The 24,051-nt window shown below is 45.3% G+C and overlaps 1 protein-coding gene across 1 annotated transcript in view; it reads right to left on the reverse strand.

The window, feature by feature from the left end:
* Positions 1-24,051, reverse strand: part of csf1a (colony stimulating factor 1a (macrophage)) — a gene marked incomplete at both ends in the record, with an annotated part of 86,236 nt that overhangs the window by 26,014 nt on the left and 36,171 nt on the right. Inside the window, one exon of the mRNA XM_084315821.1 lies at positions 10,123-10,185. Within this exon, the coding sequence (XP_084171947.1) occupies positions 10,123-10,185 (63 nt within the window). The remainder of the gene's footprint in view (positions 1-10,122; positions 10,186-24,051) is intronic.

The raw sequence follows: 24,051 nt of genomic DNA on the forward strand, positions 1-24,051 counted from the left end.
CCGGTCTATCGGGACAATGAGGTCTGCATGGTCGGAGCCTATCAACAGGGTCGGCATAGCATTGTCTATGAGCGGGATCGGTAACTTGCGCAGATGTGCATATTTCTCCATCAGCTTGGCGACGGGGTATGTGTACCGCGACAGTCCTATTTCTTGGCTGGTGAAAGCGTCTGTAATCTGGTACCGTCGCTCAGGCTGGCCGCTTGCTGCGATAGAGAATGAGACATTCTCGCCCTTTATCGTCTTCAAATCTCGTCTTATTGTCCGAATTGTCATTTGGGTTTCGCTTCCCCGCAGCCCTAGCTGGGCCGCAGCGGAGGCGAGCAGAAGGGTCTTCTCTGACCCGTCATCGAGGACGGCGTAAGTGTCCAGGACTTTATTCTGGTAGCTTAGTGTCACACGCACTACTTTTAGGAGTACTCGGGCTCCACTGCTGCTGGCGGGATCGATGTACATGACGCTCGCTTTGCTGCTGGATGGTGCGGGTGAAGGGCGCCGTCTGTTACTGTCGTGAAGTATGTCCAGATGGGCTCCATCGCACTTGGTGCACCTTTTCTTTAAGCGGCATTCGGCTGCCATGTGTGAGCGCGCACAGCGAAAACAGCGCTTGTTGGACTTTATCCATTGACTTGCTTTCTCCGCGTTCAGCTTGGGGAAGGAGTCACATTGCGCTAGCCAGTGTTCTTTCTCACAGTAGGGGCACACTATCTTCCACTTCTCCGTTCTGGAGGGGGTACTGTGGCTCCTGCTGCTCGGTACTGACTCCGATTGGTGCATCACAGTCACCGATCTTCTTCCATCATTTAGTCGTCTGGTTCCTTCTCTGGAGCCAGGGGTGCTCCGTCCGAATGTATCTAGCCGTAGGCTGCTGACTTCTCTCGCCAGGAAGTCTGCTAGATCGAGGAGGTTCGGTTCGGGGCCATTCGGGTCTCGGTGGTCTCTCTGCCGCCTAAAACGCTCCTGTCGAGCGGGCGGCAGCTTCTCCAAGATCCTTTCCACATTTGAGTTGGCGTAAAGTTCATGGCTCCCCTTCTCTCTCTGCGCTCCCAACATCCCTACCAGGGACTGCACTCTGATGGACAGGTCGTCCAGTGCTCGATTGTCTATTGCTGGGGGTAAGCGGTCGATGTGTCGGATCTCCTGGATCACGTAATCCCATATGCGCCCATACCTCTGGTCCAATGCTACCAGCGCTGCTGTGTATGGGGTGGTGGAAGTCGCGTAGGCGAGCGCTATATTATGTGCGCGGGGTACCTTTAAGTGCTTCAGTAGGATGGCGTATTTATGGCGTTCATCCAATACATCCACCAACATGGTCTCCAGACACATGCGGAGTTCTGTATACTGGGCCCGGTTCTCTTGGGTGAAGTCGGGTACCATAGGCGTGCCAATGTATGACGCTGACTGTGGATACATCGGCGAGCGTTGGGGGAGAGGCCTCCTAGGCGAGTCTCCTCCCGCTCCTTGGTATGGGCTGGTACCGGCAGTGTACCATGGCCCGCTTGTCCAGGTGCTGTTCCTCGGTGCGGGTCGTGCGTCGTGCTCACCCGTGTATAGAGTCGGGGGTCTGTAGCGCAGCTCCGCGGGAGTATAGCCTGGGCTGTACCGGACCTCCTGGTCCGGTAGAGTACTGTGCTGTCGTCGGGCGTGGTTCTCCTCCTCTTCCTCTTCGTCTTCAGTTAGGTCATTCAGTGCTTGTAGTCTCTGGTTTAGCCTCTCCACAGGATATGCTGCTCCTTCCCGGTTGCTAGGTCTCGCTTGGACCGGTGGGGGGAGGTGGTCTGTGGGGGGTATAGACCTCGTCTGTTGGTCAAGTTCAGGGTTGTTTACTCGGCTAGGGGATGCCGCCCTGGAGGTGTGTCTAGACGAGTTCCTGGAGCCTCTGGCGGAGGGAGAGGGTGTTGTCCGTCTGATCAGCTGTTCTATTAGTTGCGCTTGCTGTCTGTCGCGCTCTGCGTCCCGTAGAGCACCAGCAGCTGCTCGCTGGCTGTCTGCTCGGTCTCGGGCCACATTCTCTTCCCTCTGAATGCGTCTTATTTCTAGACGTATATGCTCTTCTTCGCTCCGCTGCTGGATCTGCAGTCGGTCGCGTTCAGCAGCGGCGTTCGGGCTGATGAGGAAGGCCTGCTGTAGGGTCCTCTCTGCCTCGCTGGGAGAAGGCGGTTGTATAGGGGAGCCTTCCCTCGGGGTACTCCTTGCGGAGCCTTGGAGCTCTATCTCCACGGTGCTCTCCCCGTCTTCTTCCGTGCCGAGTTCTCTCTCGGTAGCGTTGTATTCCTCCCGGGACTCATCGGGGACTACTTCTTCAGTACTGGCGGGGTGTGAAGTCATGTCTGGTTCCCACTGGTCCCCACCGTGAACTTGGTCAGTTACATTAGAACCCGTAGGGGCCTCTATGGTCGGGGTAGTCTGGGCGTTGGGGTTAGACATACTTTTACTTTCTAGTTTTACCGCGTTTACTGTTAGTAGAAGACTAGGTTGTTGACTGACAGCGTAAGCCTCTAAGTACTGAGGGAGCCGTCGTTCGCGCTGCGGGCGTTGGTTAGGAGGATCGTTTCGTGGAGTGTTCATCATAGGCCATTTCAATATTAATAACACTATATTAATATTACACTAATTACCCTCCGGCTCGAAGGACCAATTGTAACTGAGGGGTACAATTCCCTGACTGTATTACTAGATATGATACTTACTACCACTACCTTTGTACTTAATATTCGGCCACCCAGTACTCGGCATAAATATATTATGATGAACACTGTCACGTAGATGAAACGGATCCAACACAAATGTACGAATTAGAAATAGGTCTTTATTTCTACACAGCGATGGTGTGTAGAGCAAGCACTTAATCAAATCAATCACATTTATGAATGGGAATTAGTATGCACTTTTATGGCAAGAGTATTCGTCGGTATATCAATAGAGAATGTCCAATCTCTGAAGGCGCAGGTGGTACATATACGACCTGGAATAGTTAAGGAATAACAGCAATGATACTTTAATGACTATAGGCTGGATACACTAGGGGGGGTTAATCCGGTCGCTTGTAAGCCGACAGGAGTAGGAAGGGGGGGGGGGGTAGAATCCGGCTGCCTCATCCGGCCAAGGGTATCCCAGGTGAACCCACTGTAGTGCCGTTCAATGCGCCGGCGATCCTTGGACCACAGATGAAAGCAGGTGGACTCTTTGTGGGCCGGCGTCCTCCGGTCCACGGGGGAGAGACGTGAAGCGACCTCGTCTTGCAGAGCGTCTCCTCACCTTGCGTCCTCTCCAGGGGGGGGGGGTTCCAACACACGGCAGTGTCGGGGGTCTTTATCCATGGAATAATCAACGTATACAAAGCATAATCCGTGCCTGGGAAGGCGGGCTGTCGTCGGTAGAATAATCCGGTATACAGGTCCACTCGCTCGTCGGCTCTGGGGCTCCTCGGGTGCAGCTTCACGTGGGGTCAACCACCCTGGATAAGCAGCCAGTTCTCTGCCCGAAACGATGGGGTACTGACTACGGTAGTATTCTCACCGCACGAAGCACTATATATTAACAGACTATTATTAGCTTAATAGACTACGTCCAACTCGACGATATAGTGCCAAATATGACTATTCAAATATTAATATACACGATGTCTCAATACCGATGGTAAGCCGAACTTGGCCTTACTCCCACACGTGGCGTCGCGGGGAGGCTTTACGTCTGTGACTCTATTGGAGGGTAAGAAACTGGACTGAAAAGGAAGTCCTACTTTAGTAGCGCAGTATATATACGCACTATGAACAAATAGTCCCATTAGTGGTGCGGTAGCCAGATTCCTACGCGGAACTAGGACTTGTTCGTACATGTTGAGCGGTACGTTTGAACTGGGTCTGAGGGGTATGGCAGCCTGGCACCAAGGTCTCGACCAATAGTAGAATGGAGACTATTATGGGATGTTCAGTAGGCTAGAATGGATATTCAATGCATATTGTACAAGGAATATACAAGGGATATCAGGGAATATTAGAGAATATACAAATACAATTAAATATATATATATAAATAAATATATATATTCGGTTTAATCTGGCCCTTCACAACAGTCATCACAGGCTGAGTAAAAGATTAATTCCTCAATCACATGTCACTAAGCATAGCTTATTACTAACCCTCTTAGTTGTGAGTTCACCCACGTTACAACGTTACATGAACACACATGTTCTCATCACAACCAACCAGTTAATTTTTACACATGTAAAAAACAACGCCGATTCACTATGGAGATAGAAGCTATACCAGTGACAAGACAATTCACACACAACACGCGTCGTATCCTCAATGTATTGCAGCAACACATGTTTTGGAAACATCGTTATTACAAAACATTTAGAAGGGAAGAAAAGAAGAAGTGTTTACAGTCCGGTCAGGACTCCTACCTTCACCCTGAGCGCAGGCCGAGAGAACAGCAACACTGGTTAACGGGACACTGAGTTGAACCCAGCATCTCCTGCGTTGGTGACAAGGGTATGTCCGCTACGCCACCCAGCCGCCGTTCTCCATGTTGACGAAGTCCTCGCTGGCACTGGCACCCGGGTGTAGGGTCGACTAACATCCTCTGTCAAAGATGACGTCGTAGTCAGAGTGTTTAAGGCATGTTATAGTCATAGTAACGTTTCAACAGTGTAGCATTAAGCTAACAGCCGTCCGACTGATAGCAACAAGCTAATGTTTACTAGCCTAGTGAACACAACGAGCTAGCGCCGCAGCTAACAGCTGACTGGCTAACACAGTAGGCCACAACTAGCACGCCAGCTAAGCAGCTATCACCTGAACTGTACACAACGACATAATAAGCCACACTTCAGACAGGCCGCCGCCTGAGTCCCTCCCCATCCTAAGAGGGAAGAGAAAAAAAAATGTCAACACACTTTTCAACTGTGATTTACCAGACATACAGCGGAGCCGGCACAAATCCCATCCGGGCTGCAGCCGACTTGAGCATGGATCTTCCGATAACGAAGCTCCATGCCCACATTTCCTCGTTAGGGTGTACTTCCACATTCATGTGAAAGATGGGGCCTGCACGGGACAGAGAAGCATCCGCTCGTCCAGAGAATCCCGGGTTTTAACCCGGTCTCGGTCGCGTCCCACTAGGTTGACCATCATGGGCGTCAGACCAAGATCCTCCGTCCGCCGCTTAAGAAGCCGAACAGAGGACCCTAGTCCGGGGTCGGCTTTCGTAAAATTGTCAGCTAACCCCCAAGCGTTAACAGACAACTAGCGCTCGCAAGCAAAACAGTACTTACCCAACACGGAAGCACACAGTTCTCACAACAGCCGGTGCCTCCCACAGTCCAGCTGTATGACCGGAGGGTCAATACCCATCCAGCCGCAGCAAGGAGGACTGCAGTTGGGGAGTATATCAGTGGCGCGAGCCCCTAATACGAAAAAGCCGGTGGAGGTCAGAATGATCATCATCTTCCAGACACTCCAGTGACGAAGGCAATATCGCCGTATTTTCTCGAAGATAGTGAGAGAAAATAAAGATATAATGTCAATGTATCTCCTTGTTCTTCTGTTTTCCTTTCTCCAGCTAATATTTTCTTCCTCGCCAAGTGATTGGCATACAGGCACTATCTTGTGGATGAAATTTGAGAAGGAGATGAGTGTGTGGCCCCACCCCTGCTTATATAGGCAGCAGATGGGGGTGTGGTCAGATGGATGTTGGTATGTAAAGGTACATTTTGAAATTATTCAGTGTATATACGCTGAAGCAAGATTTATGCATTATGACGCTGAGCGGAAGCTAGCATGAAACAGAACATTGTTCACAACCCTTATTGCCTTTTTCTGTAAGATGATAATAGGATTCAGATTTGTTTTGTATGTGTTTCCCCAAGTTTCTATACAGTAAGTTAGATATGGTAATAAAAGAGTACAATAAATTGTGTATAATGATCTCAAATTTAATATGTGTCTGGTTTTTCTTAAGATACCTAAGCTATGCGCTGTTTTTTTCTTTACATAGTTAATATGAGTTTTCCAGCTGAGGTTTTGGTCTATCACGACCCCCAAAAAAGTATATTAATTTACTCTTTCAAGATGAACATTATCTATGCATATCTCTACTTGAGTATCCGGATGTATTTTTTTATTACCAAACAAAATAAATTTAGACTTACTTATATTTAAGGAGAGTTTGTTAGTATCAAGCCAACATTTCAGTTTCCCCAGTTCACCTGTAATATTTGTTAGCAACTGTTGTAGGTCTGCACCTGAACAAAAAATGTTGGTATCATCTGCAAAAATTACAAATTTAAGTTTATCAGAAACATCAATGATATCATTAATATACAATATAAATAATTTCTGTCCTAAAATGGATCCTTGCGGTACCCCACATGTTATCACTTTGCGCCGCGGGATGATCTGGTCTCCCCCATCTGCACACATTGTTTCCTATTTTCTATGTAACTTTTTATCCAACTGAGCCCTATCCCTCTAATTCCATACTTTTCAAGTTTTCTGAGTAAAATATCATGGTTAATGGTATCGAAAGCTTTTTTCAGATCAATAAAAACTCCAACTGCATACTGTTTATTGCCTTCAAATAATATTATAGGCTCAAAACCCACTACCTATTAGCTTTTCCCGTTCACTGACTCATGCCCTGTTTTCCTGTGTGCTTGCCTGTGTGCCCTCCTGTAAAACGGAGTTGTGATGTATCTATGTATCTACCCTTTGTATAGCACTTTGGTTGACATGTGTCGTGTTAAATGTGCTATATAAATAAATCTGATTGATTGATGTATCTATTGCTATGTCCACCCATCCCAATCACGCGAACTGTCTAACGCCTGTCCCATCTCCCTGTCTCCTTGTGAGTGACTGTCTCGTGGTGATGACCGGAGTGGTGGACGTCCCGTGATGATGACCGGGAGGATGCAACCCTCTCTGCGCCACCCCGATGCCTCAAATAGATCCATCAGCTCTATTTTTCAATCTTTCAAAATGTTCAGTTGCTATTGCATGCACTTATCTGTGTTTCATTACACATATGTGTGCATGCTTACCAACAGGTTTGCCTGTTTTATTGCAACACTACTATCACTGACATCTAAGAAGGGAGATCCCCCTTGAACGGCCCTTCTAAGGTTTCTCTCCTCCACATTGCCTGTGGTGCATTTTTTCCTATTGCTAGGTTTTAGTGAGTTTTTCCTTACCTTCGCATGGGGTATGTCTGGGAGTGTTGCATTCATTTATTTAAAAATGTTTGGACTTCATGGTGTTTTTGTTTTATTCTTGATTTATTGTGATGTTTCTTCTTGACTTGTTTAAAGAAGACATGTCCGGCCCATGGGGACATTAACGTGTGTTGTCGGGCCTTACAAATACATTTTATTTGATTTAAATAATTTCCCTCAGGACAGATGTGAGAACGTTACCAGATACAGTATCATCAACATGTTAATTCAACATGTTTGCACAGACTAAAACACATTTAATTAAAATGTCTGACTTTGCTGCAGTCTCTGAGGCGCACACACCTCACTAACTCGCTCAAATCTTGACGAGACAAATGCCTTGTGTGTCTCGTCAGTCTCATCTTACCGCCCACTCACTCGCTGTGTGAATACTGCAGACAATGATCTGCTTGTGTTCGGACATCGGGGCGGCTTGTAATTATGCCAATTTAGGACTAGGGAGCCTGGAGGGTCAAATTTGTTTGTCTTTGGACATACACTCGCTCCAATTAATGTGTGGTTGACAACAGTGCATGTCTGTAACGGGTTATAGAGACAGACAGGTTGCACTACCACCCCTGCAGGACTTATACACCAGGAGGTGCAGATCCAGAGCCTGCTGAATAATAAAAGACCCTCACCAGAGTCTGTTTAAGCTGCAAGCGCCTCCGCATTTATGCAGCCAAAACAGAGAGACTCAGACTCAGCTTCTTCCCCCAGGCTATCAGAACACTCACCACTGATCTCTCCACACACAAGCACACATGCATTGCACACACACACAGACACACACACACACACACACACACACACACACTACACATCCTCACGTACACTCTCTCACACACCCCACATACAAATACACTACAAAAAGGTCACTTTAAAAAAGATAAAACCGACTGTACTTTTTTTTAAGAGTCCAAACTCTATATTTGTATTTGTATTTATTGGTTTAAAATACAGAGACAGTGCATATTAAGGAACATTTTACTGTAAATATGCCAGTTTAGCCAGGTTGGCAAATGTTCAATTGTAGTCTCTGGGGCAGGTGACATGAACACTACAATAATTAAGACAGTACAATAATTAAAACACAGTAGGAATCAGTAGGTTACAATACACTAAAATACTGCCTGACTAAAATCAGACCTCCTGTTTGGGACTACACTAATATATTATTGTATATATTATCAGTGAGCTGGATGCAATCCTACCTTGAGGGGAAGGAACAGATGGTGGAGGTAAACGGTACCCTACCCCCCCCCCCCCCCCCTCACAGTGAGCTGTGGTGTTCCACAAGGAAGCATACTAGGACCGCTACTGTTCCTAATTTATGCAAATGACATGTCGTCAGCATGTGACTGCAACTTGTTCTTGTTCGCAGACGACTCAGCCCTGCTGGTCTCTGACAAGAACAAGTTACAGGTTGAAAAAACCCTCAGCTCAGAACTCGGCAGAATCTGCACCTGGCTCGCGGATAACAAACTATCATTACACCTGGGTAAAACAGAGTCCATTCTCTTCGGATCAAATAACAAACTCAGCAAGACTGACAGCTTCTAAGTTACAGTGGGTGACAATATTGTCACAAGGAAAGATGAAATTACATACCTAGGTTCCATCCTAGAGGCAAATCTTTCCTGTGACAAAATGGCATCCAAGGTAATAAAAAAAGTCAACCAACAAACTCGTTTCTTGTACCGGATCTCCTCTCTGGTAGACAAGAATACCCTGAAGACTCTGGCAGGAGCACTCATTCAAGGGTACTACGACTATGCTTGCACCTCATGGTACCAAAGCACCTCAAAGGCGCTAAAAACAAGATTACAAACATCTCAAAACAAACTGGTCAGACTACTGCTTGACCTTACTCCTAGAACCCACCTCACCCCTGCCCACTTTGACAACCTAGGATGGCTTAGAGTAGACGACAGAGTACAGCAACTTGCAATGGGCCTGGTCTACAAGATACACTACACGACCAAGGTACCCATGTACATGATAAAATACTTCCCAAAGGTCAGTGAATAAATACCATGATCACAACACCAGAGGGAGCTCCACAAATCATGTTAAACCCAGATTCGGCTCAAACAAGGGACTAAACACGTTTCGCAATTATGCCACATCAATGTGGAACGCCCTACCCAAAGCTGTAAAGGAATGTGAATCACTACCCACTTTCAAAACCACTCTCAAAGAACACCTACCGGAGACTGCAATTCGAAACTGGCCCCTGTAAATGTCCTAACCCAACCCCCTACAATGTACAGTAAATTACCAAGTATGGTTTTGTCAATATTCCAATGTACAGTTTTGCTTGTACAGTTGTACAGTGTCCCCCACCCACCCCTCCTACCCAACCCCCCCACCCACCCAACCACCTCCAATGTACAGTCCCCCCCCCCACCTACCCAACCTCATCCAATGCACAGTTTCTACGTCAAATGTATATACTCTCTTTTCTAGACTATTTTTGTATCACAAACAGTACTGTATTTGCAAATCTGGTATGTCATAAATGTATAGATGTAGCAGTACTGACTATCTGTATGTCGTGTATGTCATATATGTTATGATGAATTGAAAATGGGGGACCCTGATGTGAACAAGACGAAAGTCTTTCTCTGGTCTGCATCCCCTTAACAATTGTATGTATTGAGCTGTACTGTACTGTACCCATTCTGCAATCTGTTAATAAAGTTTTCAATCAATCAATCAATCAAACCCCTTACCTTTATTTCTTACGCTTAGCATAGTATTTTATTCGCATTACTTTTTTATCATGTCTATTATATTTTATTATTTGTATTTTTTTGCACAATCGCCACCTACATTTCACTGCATGTCTTGTGTATGTATGTGACAAATAAAACGAAGCCACAGAATTTGAAACACTCACCAAACTGCGGCGCTCGGTGAACGGGTAGATTATTGAACAGCCATTATCCAACTGGTTGTCAATCTGTGGAGGAAATAAAACAGTTGAGAGGGTTGGTCAGTGACACAGTGGCTAAATGTTTGCATTTGCACAAAAAAAGATGTCTAGTGAACACACATTTTTGTCAAGAGAAGTTTAAAGGAACACGACAACCTTGTGGGAAATATGCACCTACAGTACCCTCTTCTCAGACAAGAAGATAGACACCAAATTCCTCTCTGTGCGTTCAGTAGAAAGCTATCCGGCCGCAAGCTCTAGCTTAGCACAAATCAATAGAAGTGGATACGGACCACTAGACTAACCAAAAACAAATACACCTGTCCCAGAGATTTCAAGCTAGGCTAGTGGTCCGTATCCACTTCCATTAATTTGTGAATCGAATGAGCCCAATCAATTGTATTCAGGTGTGATGATGTCAGTCCCCATAATAGCCCTTTCAATGTGGTGCAGTGATTGCACGCAGCACCTCTAAAGCCTCATTGTAACTTCCGTCAACAAAACCAATGTGCCTAGGTTACCTACAGAAGGACAACTGCTAACCATGGACGACTTTGTAAGAGAGGAAGGTGAAGTATTGACAAACCAAGATCCAGAACCGTATCTATTTGAACCATACATTACAGAGGAGGAACTACAGGTTCTGGAAGTGGAGCGGTCAAGAAGGGAGGCTGAGGCGGTCCAACAGGCTGAGCCTGGGGCCGAGAGGAGAGTCAACACCGACAAGGATTGGTGGTGAAAATGTGGGGCTTGCCAACCTATGTCGACAGAAATCAAGTGCCTCTGCTGGGACTTGGTGCTGCCATCGGGAATGCTTTATCAGGTGAAGAGAACAGTGCACAAAGAGACTGTCACCATGACAGAAGGTTTTTCAGCTTCAACTATTCCTGCAGTTATCTAATCTATCTTTTCCATCTACCCAAAATAAATTGGGGAAAAACACCCCAGGCCCATTGGATCTAATGGGCAGATGTCCATGGAATCAATTACTATTATAATCATCATTATAAGCTGTCCCTGGCATGCCCCTCTCCTGTCCCTGCCATGCCCCTCTCCTGTCCCTGTCATGTCCCTCTCCTGTCCCTGGCATGCCCCTCTCCTGTCCCTGTCATGCCCCTCTCCTGTCCCTGCCATGCCCCTCTCCTGTCCCTGTCATGCCCCTCTCCTGTCCCTGTCATGCCCCTCTCCTGTCCCTGTCATGTCCCTCTCCTGTCCCTGGCATGCCCCTCTCCTGTCCCTGGCATGCCCCTCTCCTGTCCCTGTCATGTCCCTCTCCTGTCCCTGTCATGCCACTCTCCTGTCCCTGGCATGCCCCTCTCCTGTCTCTGCCATGTCCCTCTCCTGTCTCTGCCATGTCCCTCTCCTGTCCCTGTCATGCCCCTCTCCTGTCTCTGCCATGTCCCTCTCCTGTCTCTGTCATGCCCCTCTCCTGTCCCTGGCATGCCCCTCTCCTGTCCCTGTCATGCCCCTCTCCTGTCCCTGTCATGCCCCTCTCCTGTCCCTGTCATGTCCCTCTCCTGTCCCTGTCATGTCCCTCTCCTGTCCCTGTCATGCCCCTCTCCTGTCCCTGTCATGTCCCTCTCCTGTCCCTGGCATGCCCCTCTCCTGTCCCTGGCATGCCCCTCTCCTGTCCCTGTCATGTCCCTCTCCTGTCCCTGTCATGTCCCTCTCCTGTCCCTGGCATGCCCCTCTCCTGTCTCTGTCATGTCCCTCTCCTGTCCCTGTCATGTCCCTCTCCTGTCCCTGTCATGTCCCTCTCCTGTCCCTGCCTCCGTCCCTCTCCTGTCCCTGTCATGTCCCTCTCCTGTCCCTGTCATGTCCCTCTCCTGTCCCTGTCATGTCCCTCTCCTGTCTCTGTCATGTCCCTCTCCTGTCTCTGTCATGCCCCTCTCCTGTCCCTGCCATGTCCCTCTCCTGTCCCTGTCATGTCCCTCTCCTGTCCCTGTCATGTCCCTCTCCTGTCTCTGTCATGTCCCTCTCCTGTCCCTGTCATGTCCCTCTCCTGTCTCTGTCATGCCCCTCTCCTGTCCCTGTCATGCCCCTCTCCTGTCCCTGTCATGTCCCTCTCCTGTCTCTGTCATGTCCCTCTCCTGTCTCTGTCATGCCCCTCTCCTGTCCCTGCCATGTCCCTCTCCTGTCTCTGTCATGCCCCTCTCCTGTCCCTGCCATGCCCCTCTCCTGTCTCTGTCATGCCCCTCTCCTGTCCCTGCCATGCCCCTCTCCTGTCCCTGCCATGTCCCTCTCCTGTCCCTGCCATGTCCCTCTCCTGTCCCTGTCATGCCCCTCTCCTGTCCCTGCCATGTCCCCCTCCTGTCCCTGTCATGCCCCTCTCCTGTCCCTGCCATGTCCCTCTCCTGTCTCTGTCATGTCCCTCTCCTGTCCCTGTCATGTCCCTCTCCTGTCTCTGTCATGTCCCTCTCCTGTCTCTGTCATGTCCCTCTCCTGTCTCTGTCATGTCCCTCTCCTGTCCCTGTCATGCCCCTCTCCTGTCTCTGTCATGTCCCTCTCCTGTCCCTGTCATGTCCCTCTCCTGTCTCTGTCATGTCCCTCTCCTGTCTCTGTCATGTCCCTCTCCTGTCTCTGTCATGTCCCTCTCCTGTCCCTGTCATGCCCCTCTCCTGTCTCTGTCATGTCCCTCTCCTGTCCCTGTCATGTCCCTCTCCTGTCTCTGTCATGCCCCTCTCCTGTCCCTGTCATGTCCCTCTCCTGTCCCTGTCATGCCCCTCTCCTGTCCCTGTCATGCCCCTCTCCTGTCTCTGTCATGCCCCTCTCATGTCCCTCTCCTGTCTCTGTCATACCCCTCTCCTGTCCCTGCCATGCCCCTGTCCCTGTCATGCCCCTCTCCTAGTCTCTGTCATGCCCCTCTCCTGTTGTCATGCCCCTCTCCTGTCCCTGTCATGCCCCTCCCCTGTCCCTGTCATGTCCTGATGGGGTGAGCCCAGAGGTACTCCAAACCTGTGCCTCTCAGCTGTGTGATGTGCTCCAGTTCATATTCAATATGAGCCTGAGGCTGCAGAGAGTCCCGACACTGTGGAAAACCTCCTGTGTGGTCCCTGTCCCTAAGTGCCCACGTCCCACCACATCCAAGGACTACAGGCCGGTGGCTCTAACCTCTCACATTATGAAGACCATGGAGAGGTTAGTCCTGGAGCAACTCCGCCCGGTGATCAAACCCCACCTAGCCCTACTCCAGTTCGCCTACCAGCCCCGTCTGGGGGTAGAGGATGCTGTCATCTACCTGCTGAACCGAGCCTACACTCACCTAGACAAGCCGACCACAGTACGTGCACCTACGGAGTCAGACGGACTGGTCAGCAACACTGGGGGTCCACAGGGGACAGTCCTCTCTCCCTTCCTCTTCACCGTCTATACCAGTGTTTCTCAACTGGTGGGTCGCGACCCAAAAGTCGGTCGCGGGGCCATTTTGAGTGTGTTGCGGATGTGTATATAAAAAAAAGAAAAAAGTACAAAAAAAGAAAAAACTTTTTTGCACTACCTATCTTTGTGAAAGTGGCTTCTCAGCTCTGGTCCAGCTGAAGACAAAGCAGAGGAACAGATTGGACATTGAGCATGACCTCAGAGTTGCTTTGTCTACCATCACCCCAGACTCGGAGCAAACAACATCCCCAGTTATCCCATTAGTTCCCTGGGATGTTAAGCTAAATCTAATATTATTTATTATTATTATTCTTTTATTTCATTGTGTTTTTAGCCCTAGTTGCACTTTTATTGCAACCCCAGTTATTCCATTAGTTCCCCCAAACTTACTGTAGGTCTGTTATGTTAAGCTAAGAAGTCTGCTAGGAAGCATAATTATTTATTATTATTATTTTATTTCATTGGGTTTTTAGCCCTAGTTGCACTTTTGTTGCAACCCCAGTTATCCCATTAGTTCCCCCAAACGTAGGTATGTTATGTTAAGCTAGGTTTTTAGCCCTAGTTGCACTTTTGTTGCACTTTTCTGTGTTTATTTCATGTTTTTAACAGTGCATGAAAGATTGTGTATTACTGCAATAAAAAAAAAAAAAAATGTAATCGTGGTTAAAAAATTTGGGTCATGACTTAATGACTAAGGAAAATGTTGGGTCCTGAGGCTAGACCAGTTGAGAACCACTGGTCTACACCAACAACTTCCACTATCGGTCAGAGTCCTGCCACCTTCAGAAGTTTTCTGATGACTCTGCGATAGTGGGATGTATAAAGGAGGGTGACGAGAGGGAATACCGGGAACTGGTAGTGGAGTTCTGTTACGGTGGAGGTAGGTAGAATACAGTTTTGCAGAAAGGGAACGGTATGGAGGAGGCAGAGACGAGGATTGAAGCTTGGAGAGGGAGTTTACTGTAGAATCCAGTGCAATACAAAGAACATACAGAAACTACTTAACAACCTACTCAACAAAACAACAAACACTAACACTTACTATAGGATGACAGCACAATACGGCATGGACAGGAAACGGGGAAGGAGACAGGAGGAATGTCGCCACAAGGAAGGGAGGACAGACAGACACCTAAATACCCAGACTAATTAACAAATCAAGAACACCTGGTCAACACAGAATCACAACACAACGACAATAAAGCAATGACAAACTAAACAACAACTAGACACTACGGCAATGACACAACAACACAACAAGGGGGTGACATCACACATAGACAGGAGTGGCCCAAGATAATAAACAATTAGACACTAATTCTATTATTTGGAACCAGAGCAAAATGACCGCCTGTACCAACAGGCTAGTCTGGCCACTAGAGGGTAGGAGACCAATGTTAGGCAGAGAGTATCCTTTCAGCAAGATACCCTCCCTTCCGCGTTGCTCTGATTGGCCAGCGATCTTCTACGCTCGTTTCACCCCTACACCTGTAACGCACGCATGCGCATTTTGACGCAGGTTTTAATAGGTTTTGCCGCCGCGGCGGTAGATAATAATAATAATACTTAGAATAATAATACTTAGACAAACGCACGCAATTGGCACAAGTGTAAATTATGCATTCGTCACTCAGTTTTAACATCGACGCACTTAGCTCAACTAGGTTTTAATAGGTTTTACCGCCGCGGCGGTAGATAATAATAATAATAATACTTAGAATAATAATACTTAGACAAACGCACGCAGTCACGTAAGGGGCTACTCTCTATATTGACGTGATTCCATCAACACATAGGTAATATTTAGATCACAGGCTGGTCATGCATAATCTCGCCCACCAGGCTGTAAAAATCATCAACTTATTGCCATCATGGACCAATAACAGAACAGATTGACAGGTGGTGACAAAGCACAAGACTGGGCATTTATTTAAAAAACATACATACCCTAACCACATAACAGATATTTAAAAGGTAATTAACAGGCATGTTCTGCAACATATATCCACTCTTGAACAATGAAAAACTCCTTTTTCTTCTATTTGGCGTTGGAGTATATAGCGCGGCGTATATTGATGCAGGTAGGTATTATCTGATGCAGCTAGGTATTATCATGCTAATATGGCGTGTTCTGCGATACCCGCTTATTATTATTAACCTGCGTGTGTGCGAGCGTTGCTAATATGGCGTGTTCTGCGATACCCATTTATTATTATTAACCTGCGTGGGGGCTTGCCTGAGGGGTTATTATTATTAACCTGCGTGGGGGCTTGCCTGAGGGGTTATTATTATTAACCTGCGTGGGGGCTTGCCTGAGGGGCATGCGCGCTCGCACAGGCTTAGGGGGGAGCTTATCGCGGCTCATGCGCATGCACGCTTGCGCGGGCGTAGGGGGTGAAACGAGCGTAGATCGCTGGCCAATCAGAGCAACGCGGAAGGGAGGGTATCTTGCAGAAAGGATACAAGCACCCAGGTGGGGTATCTCCCAGGCCTTTCTGTGTGGAGTTTGCATGTTCTCCCCGTGCTCGCAAGGGTTTCCCCTCCAGAATATAAACCCGATGGAAAAACATGCAGAACAGATCACTACCGCGTCCCTGACGAAGACGGACAGAAGCACTTGGATTGGTCCCCGGGCTCGGCCACAATGCAGCTCATGTAAGCTTCTGGCTGCACTTGGGGGGAAGGAAGACGGGATGGGTCAAGCACAGTGACAAAATGTCATTGGCAACCCAAAAGATTGCATGTGTGTGCCGCCCATCGCATGTGTGTGTGTCGCTGCATGACGACATTGTCAATGTGTGCAATGAATAAAGACTTCCTCAAAGTCCAGTTAAAAGAATTTACAGCATCGTGTTCATGATTAGAATTATGGCTTTAACAACGATTTATGATGATGTGGTACAGTATGTTGGACTAACATTGTTAACCACTCCTTAGCAGTAGAAAGATTGTCTACTACACAGGTGTACCTCTCTCTCAGACCTGACAAATTGACAGCATCGTGTTCATGATCATAATTATGGCTTTAACAACGATTTATGTGATATGTTGGACGTTTCCCTGTCCTGCTGCTTTGCCTGCTATCATCCTAGTGTATTGTGTATTATCTTTCTATAGTAGACTAGCCATAATATCTAGCCAGCTTTGATAAACGTCGCAAGGTTTAGCAGTTTGTGTTCATGTTTTTGTGTTGATGTTAATGTTATTATGGGTCCTCTCATGAAATGCGCTCATTGCACTTTCCAGCATTTTCTATACAATTCTTTGCCTCCAGTAACCTGACCGGCCAGATGGTCTGTTACACACAGAACTATCTGGGAAGTCGTCCTTTGAATCTTTGCATTAGTTCCTCAAAGGATGCTAATCACTGTGGTTGAGGCACACTCACGTAACTTGAAGTCTGACAAGATAGATTCTCTCGTGATCTCACAAAGGTTATGACCTCAGGAGTCCTGAATCAACTGGACTACTGGGTCCAGGTTTGGGGATAATGTCTCTGGTGATAATCTGATAGCGAAGCTTCTTTTAGTGCTGCTTCCAGCCACTTAGCCAGAGTACAAGCAACTCCATCGTTTGCTTTCCGTGGTGTATTGATTGTGTCTTTAATTGTTCTTGCAGCCGACCCTGCCCCCACCCAACAGTGGCTCGCAGGTATTTTGTTTCAACAACTTCTTTGTCCTACTTAGTGCAGAATAGTCAGATGCCGCTGCAGTTCCCGCGCCGGGCTACTACCCTAATTACAGGTAATTAACGTAATGTAATTACTGGTAGAGTTGTATAGCGTTATAGTTTTGCTGGCATATTTTTTATTCACAAAATTCTAGATTCCCCATGCAGGAAAAACCCTGTATTAAATATAATGTGGATTTACAGCCTGGGTCTGTTGGCAACTCTTCCTTCAATTTCTGGACAAATACAGGAATTTCAAATGTCACTAAGGGGAATGAGAGAAGCGTTGGTCTCTTTGGGCCGAGATGAGAGACGCCAGGTCTGTGTAACAGACAACAAGGTTAATATCGCTGCTGTCGGGACAAAACCTCATAACTCCATTTTTTGAATTTTTTTTTATTATATAAATCAACTCCGTAGATCATCCTCCATATGTGTGTGTGGGTTTTACAAAGTTTAAACAATGGGAAAGCATTAAACCGATCATCTGTCTAAACCTCTTAACTCTATTCACCCTCAAATCTGTGTTAGTTTTTTTCATCTGCTGAAAAGTTGGGTTTTTGGAGTTATGAGGTTTTGTCCCGACAGCAGCGATATGGTGAAGGCTGCCGGCTGCCTTAAACAAGTGACTGGCCACAGACCTGTATCATGTAAGTTATGGCCATGTTTCTTTACTGAGTTAAGTGGTTTTATTTCATTTTAGAAGTCTTCACAGGTCCAAAAAGTTGGCCCGAAATGAAAGTACAGATATTTTTTTTTACCCAGATCAGGGTGGTTTGGTTGCTAACATTGTATGAATAACAAGTTGTCATAAACAACACTTTTGTCTCAGCTAATTAGCATACAGCCATTTCCTTGTGGCTGCCTCCTGTAACTCCATCCCAACCTTGCCAATAAAGTGGCTTGGTAATTCATATGAATGTACATTTTCTTTTATTGTTGCTGATGGAAGCAGACCATCTATGGCTTATCTCCACCACTGTTGAGTGGCTAGCTGGCTGGCAGGAATAATTTCAGGTAATTAACATTACATATCTCTTGTTGTGGAATTAACACAACATTATGCATACTTTTGACAATAAATAAAATGTGAATTTGTTCTTACTTGCTTGCCTGGGTAAATAAAGGTTAAATAAATGTAAAAAAAATAAAAATAATTATATATAATTTTAAACCGATACCGATCATTTCCAATATCACATTTTAATGCCAATATCGGTCGATAATATCGGACATCCCTAATAATAATGTTAAATTAGCTAACGTTACATTGTCACTCATGTTAATTCCCTAATGTGATTCTGCAGCTTTCTAAATTTAATGTTGTGCTTTAAAGTCCCCATGAAACAGCTAGCAGAATGCTATTTGATTCCACATTTATGTGTTTCCTGTAAAAATAGTGTGGTAGAATTCTCTGCTCAAACTTGTTATAAAATAAGGGTGGGAAAATATGATTGAAGTCTGCATTTCCCAAGACAGGTCAACAAGCTACTGGGAGATTGAAATGGGTATGATCGGTACATCACACTGGATTTAGTCACAACATTCAAATACTAGGAGAGGTCTGTCTGTTAAAAGTGAGGCCCTGGTAGCATTCCCTGTTTTAGATAAGCCTCTGTTCCCCCTGGGGGAAGCAGGTGCAAACAATAGGTTGGGAGTGTCAACTTACCAGTTCAAAGGCTGGTGCTATTGACACAGCCGATGGAAGCACAATAAAATAGAGTAACAACTGAAGACATTTGGTTCCACAAAAAGTGCCTAGTGCTTATCTTCCTGAGCGAATTTACATACAAAGTGTCACAAGCAGCTGGAACAAAGCGCCTTAGGCTGCAGACATCCTGTGGACACGCTGTGGAGAACAAAGGTCTCAGGAGGCGTTAAGGTTCACTACTCCAGTAATTAAAGTACGTTTATATCGTTAAAGAAGCTCCAAATTAAACTGCAAATATTACTGGTATGTTGTGCTAATGATGTTGGACGTAATGATATGAAACATGCGTTGTTTATGACCAAAGAAAGCACCAAAGTTGCCATAAAACTCTTTCTGAACCAATTTGGAGAAATACCCATAATACTGAAAACTAGCTGCCTATAAGGGATAATGATTAAAATGCAATAGGAGTGTCTTAAAACCAAAGAGAAGATCTTACACTCAAATAATAGGTTAACATAGGTATTGAAATACGGCAAAAGAACTAAACTGTTTAAGTAATTAAAGTTAAGAGTAATCCTTGGATTTTAGTCAGTAAAATGAAATATTGTATACTTTAAAACACGATAAAACAGAACAGTACGTTTGTGCTTAAAATAGATAGGTCTACCTCTAGATTCAAATGAAAACTCCTTATTTGGTGCTGTATGACCACTCAAGACGGCCGCTATGCGCCTTAGCGAATCAGAATGAAGAGGTATTCCCCTCTGACGTATTATACTTTAGCACATCCCAAAGGGGAGGAGTAAAAGGCTTTAAAACTAGCATGTTAGGTAGAGAGAGGGACACACGCTTTTTGAACTCACCACCGGAAGCAGACGGCGAAGCGGCTTGAACGAGAACAGGATCTCTTTGTTTCTTAGGAAGAAGACTCGACCACCGAGGGGACCACAAGACCATTATTTTTTAATTGTATTCTGATTAGTCTGAAACGAATAGACGGTGGCATAGTACCGGGTATATTTGAATCATTGCACAATCCATTTTTCCATTTGAATTAAATCCTTGTTATTTCACTTTTGGACTCTGAAATAAAAGTGGATTTTTAACATCAGCTCAATTCTCAGCTTCCTCATCGATGCCTCCTCCTCTCGCCGCCGTTCTAAAAAGGCCGTGGTGGTCTTTATAAGTAAAAGGGGTTTAACAGACGGACAAGACACAACGCAGGGGAATTATTATAGATCTGGTTTTTAGAGGTAGAACCATCCACCCCTTTTACTATAATAGGAAGCTATGGACGGACTTGTCGTGGATATTGATTGGCATTTACAGTAGCCAATAGTGCTGAATGTGCATTACGGTCAATCCATTAGCTAGCAAGCTAATGTTAGTAACATAGGTTAGCAACATCACGCAACATTATTAACGTTAGCTAGCAAGCTAACATTGAGCATTTCTCCTGTCTCCAACTGCATTACTTTACCTGATCAAGACATGGATTATTTTTTTATTTGCTTTACTGAAAGGAAAATCATGTGAAGGCATGAGGTAAGATGACAACAAGTGATGTTAATATATGATGAATCATTACAGCATTCAAGGCGGCTAATTTTGGGTTAGCCAACACTAGATGTGGTGAATATGTAACGCTAATGTTATAGCTTGTGCGATTCTCGGGTAATGTTAGGTTGGCTGATTGTGTTCGCTGCCAACGATGTGGCTAACGTTGATTTGCCCGGATTTCACATTTTGTGGTAGACATAAGATACCTGACGTTCTGGATTTGTCTTGAGATGTTATGAAATGGGATTTAGGAATGAAGACGAGCACTTCTCCATGCCGTTAACATGAACTATGTTTAGCCTCCTTTACACTTAATTGGTGTGTAATCAGCTGCTTAGTGGTCAAATGTCAGGGTAATAATCATGTTGATCATGGTGCCTTTGAGCTCTAATTAAAACAACATCTGCTGCTTCTCTGTTTACTTTAGCTAACAGATCAATTTCAGACCCATTTGCTTTCCCATCCTCACCATATGAGGCAACAGTGGATCAGGAGGTAGAGCTGTCGTCTGGTAATCAGAAGGTTCCCGGTTTGATTCCCGCTCCTCCCGGGCAGCGCGTCAAAGTGTCCTTGAGCAAGACGCTTAACCCATAATTGTTCCTGATGAGCAGGTTGGCACCTTGCATGGTTGCCTACACACCATCGGTGTGTAAATGTGTAAGTGAATGGGTGAATGTGAGGAACAGAATTACAAAGCGCTTTGGATAAAAATAAAAACGCTATATTTACATTTACATTTACATTTAGTCATTTAGCTGACGCTTTTATCCAAAGCGACTTACAAGTTCTGTACGACAAGCCATCAGGAAGGGCACAACTCTATCAGCTGAGTAACAATGTTCATCAAAGTGTTGAGTGCTACAGTGTAGGTTAGTTTATTAGGACAAGTGCATGACAGTATGGTTAGTTAGGGTTAGATAATATTTTTTTTTCCTTTCTTTTTTTAATTCAGATAATGGTTGAAGAAGTGCGTCTTTAGTCGACGGCGAAAGATTGGACGTGTTTCGGCTGTCCTAACTGGGGTGGGTAGTTCATTCCACCATTGTGGGGCAAGGATTGAGAATAGGCGACTTCTCTTTGATGACCCTCCCGGAGCTTGGATAGGAGTAGGTCTGAGGCGGCCAGAAGATGCAGAGCGTAGGGGTCTTGAGGGTGTGTAGTTAGAGACCATTGACCGGAGGTAGGCGGGAGCAGTTCCCTTTGCCGCACCGTTTACCCTGTTCCACACATTCATAGATGAGCCTCATTCTATGGTAAGCAGCATGTATTATTAATATCATGTTGAATCATGGACTTTAGCCTGGATTGATAGATGCGTATTATCTGAACAATGGTGTCATGGTGAGTCAACCATGTAAGTAAGTATCTACCTAATTTCCCTCCAGAATCACCTTAACTGTTTCAGTGCCAACCACGAGTCGGGTTAACTCGACATCGCTTGAGCGCCAATCACGAGAAAAGTCGGGTTTTAATTGTTATTTCTTTTATTGGCTATATCCATTCATTTTTCATCCATCCAGCCTGACGTTATCATTAGGAATGGGTCTGAGCTCGCAAAAGGCCAATACCGCCGCCTAACGCACATCATTGGAATCCCTCTGGCTGGGGCTGTGCATCGATCTAAGAAATCCGGTCCAGGTTTTCCTTCTCGGGCAAGAGTAACGTTATAACACACGGATTGGGGACACTGGAGCAGCATGGATTCATGTGTTTTGGTTGAGAAACGTTGGATCAATAAACGCAATCAATATTTGGAATGGCGATCAGGAATTGGATTAATTTTTTTGCAGTACATCAGATGTGAGGTAAGGACTATGTTACCAATCTTGGGTTAATCCGATGTTTCTTTCGTAACGATCACAAGTGTGCGTGCTGTTGGCTCCGACCAAAGCACGGAGGGATGACTTTTCAGCCCCCGCTTCCATGCACGCATGATGAAACATATAATACCGATAATCTAGTGTTTATTTCAGAACGATTCATAAATCAAGCGACAAATGGCACGATTTCTAAGGAAATGCATTGAAGTGCCGTTTTCTGGAGTTTACAGGATCACTCTAAAACTATACTCATATTCACCACGGTATAAAACGGAAATGTATGTATGAAAAAATTATCTGTTTTTTGCATGTTGACCGGAAGAAACTCACTGACAATCGACGTGTTTATTAGATCCATAGCTATAATATTTAATATAGTTTTAGCACTCTCAAACACCGGCATTATCCGCATTGAACAGAGCGCTGGCATTCTTACCACAAGGTAAAGGAATGAGTTAATCATGAGTTAATCATTGCTAGAGCCATTCATTCTTTCCAAATGGAGCTATTGAAGTTAAAGGGGAACTATCTTATAAATGGCCTTTTTGAGTGTTTAGCATTGTTTCCTAGCTATGTGAACTTATATTAATATGATCTATGTCTCAAAATTCTCATATTGGCGCATTCTTCCAATTCTCCTCTCACAATATTCACCCTCACTGAACTGAGTCATTTGAAAATGTGCGCGATTTGTGATGTCAGAAAGACACCGCTGCATGATAATGTTCAGGCGAACCAGAACCATTACCATTGTGGTTGGAGCCCAGGCTCAAAACGGCTTAAGATCTTGAGGTAGAAAAATGCTGTTTTTGAGGACTTGATTAGAAATACAAAACAATGAATAAAAAAAATATATATATTACAGAGGTGTTCCATAGACTCACAGGAATTGTGTAAAAGTGCCCAAATAGTGAAAGAAATAGTAAAATAGTTCCCCTTTAAAAGCTGCAAAGATTTGGTGACATTATGGTGCTTCTGTATTTTGTCATATCACAATATACTGTATATCGCAGAAAATAAAAATATTTTCCAATATCATGGAGGCCTACTACTGAGTGCATTCTTCGTTATTTATGTTATCAAAATAAATTGTGGACATGGCCTACTTATGTGAATTTATGCCCCCTAATCTTGGGTGAAGTAGACAAGAAAAGTAACTACTTTCAAGAAAATATAGTACTTATGTGTATGTGAATAAATGAGAATTTCATTTTCAAAAACCACATCAGTACAAATAATTTGTAGACATGAAGACCTCTGAATAAATAAACAGTATTAACCCTAACGTTAAGTGAGTTACTAACACTGATTTAGAGTTTTAAAATATTTCACCCCCAAATCTTTGAATTTATATTTAAAATAGAAATGGTAGTCTATTGTTATTTTAATTGTGTACCGCCAGACCCTCCGCTCTAAACACCACCCACCCCACCCCACCACTCCCTTCTCTCTGGTTAGAATGATGTAATCATACAATGTCAGCCTCACTCTCACAATTTTGAATGGCCTATAGTGTCTTACCAGCTTACCAACACCTGATCACAATGTCTTAAAGATCCCCTCCACTCAAAAACAAAAACATGTATTTTTTTTAGGTTAGCTCCTCTTGGAGTCATGACTTTGACGATACAGATTGTTATTCGTGCAGAACTTGTCACCAGAGCACCTTTTTCACATTCTTCCCTGGAGAAGGAGCGCTTCACTGTACTTCCCTGAAATCTGTGTTGCATGTGTGATGTCACTGATAAGTCAAACATCTCATAGTCCAATATGTGGTAACTTGACACCTTTAGCATCAGCAGACACAGAAAG

The sequence above is a fragment of the Notolepis coatsorum genome, assembly GCF_963971535.1.
Source record: "Notolepis coatsorum genome assembly, chromosome: 6".
Classification (NCBI taxonomy): Eukaryota; Metazoa; Chordata; class Actinopteri; order Aulopiformes; family Paralepididae; genus Notolepis; species Notolepis coatsorum.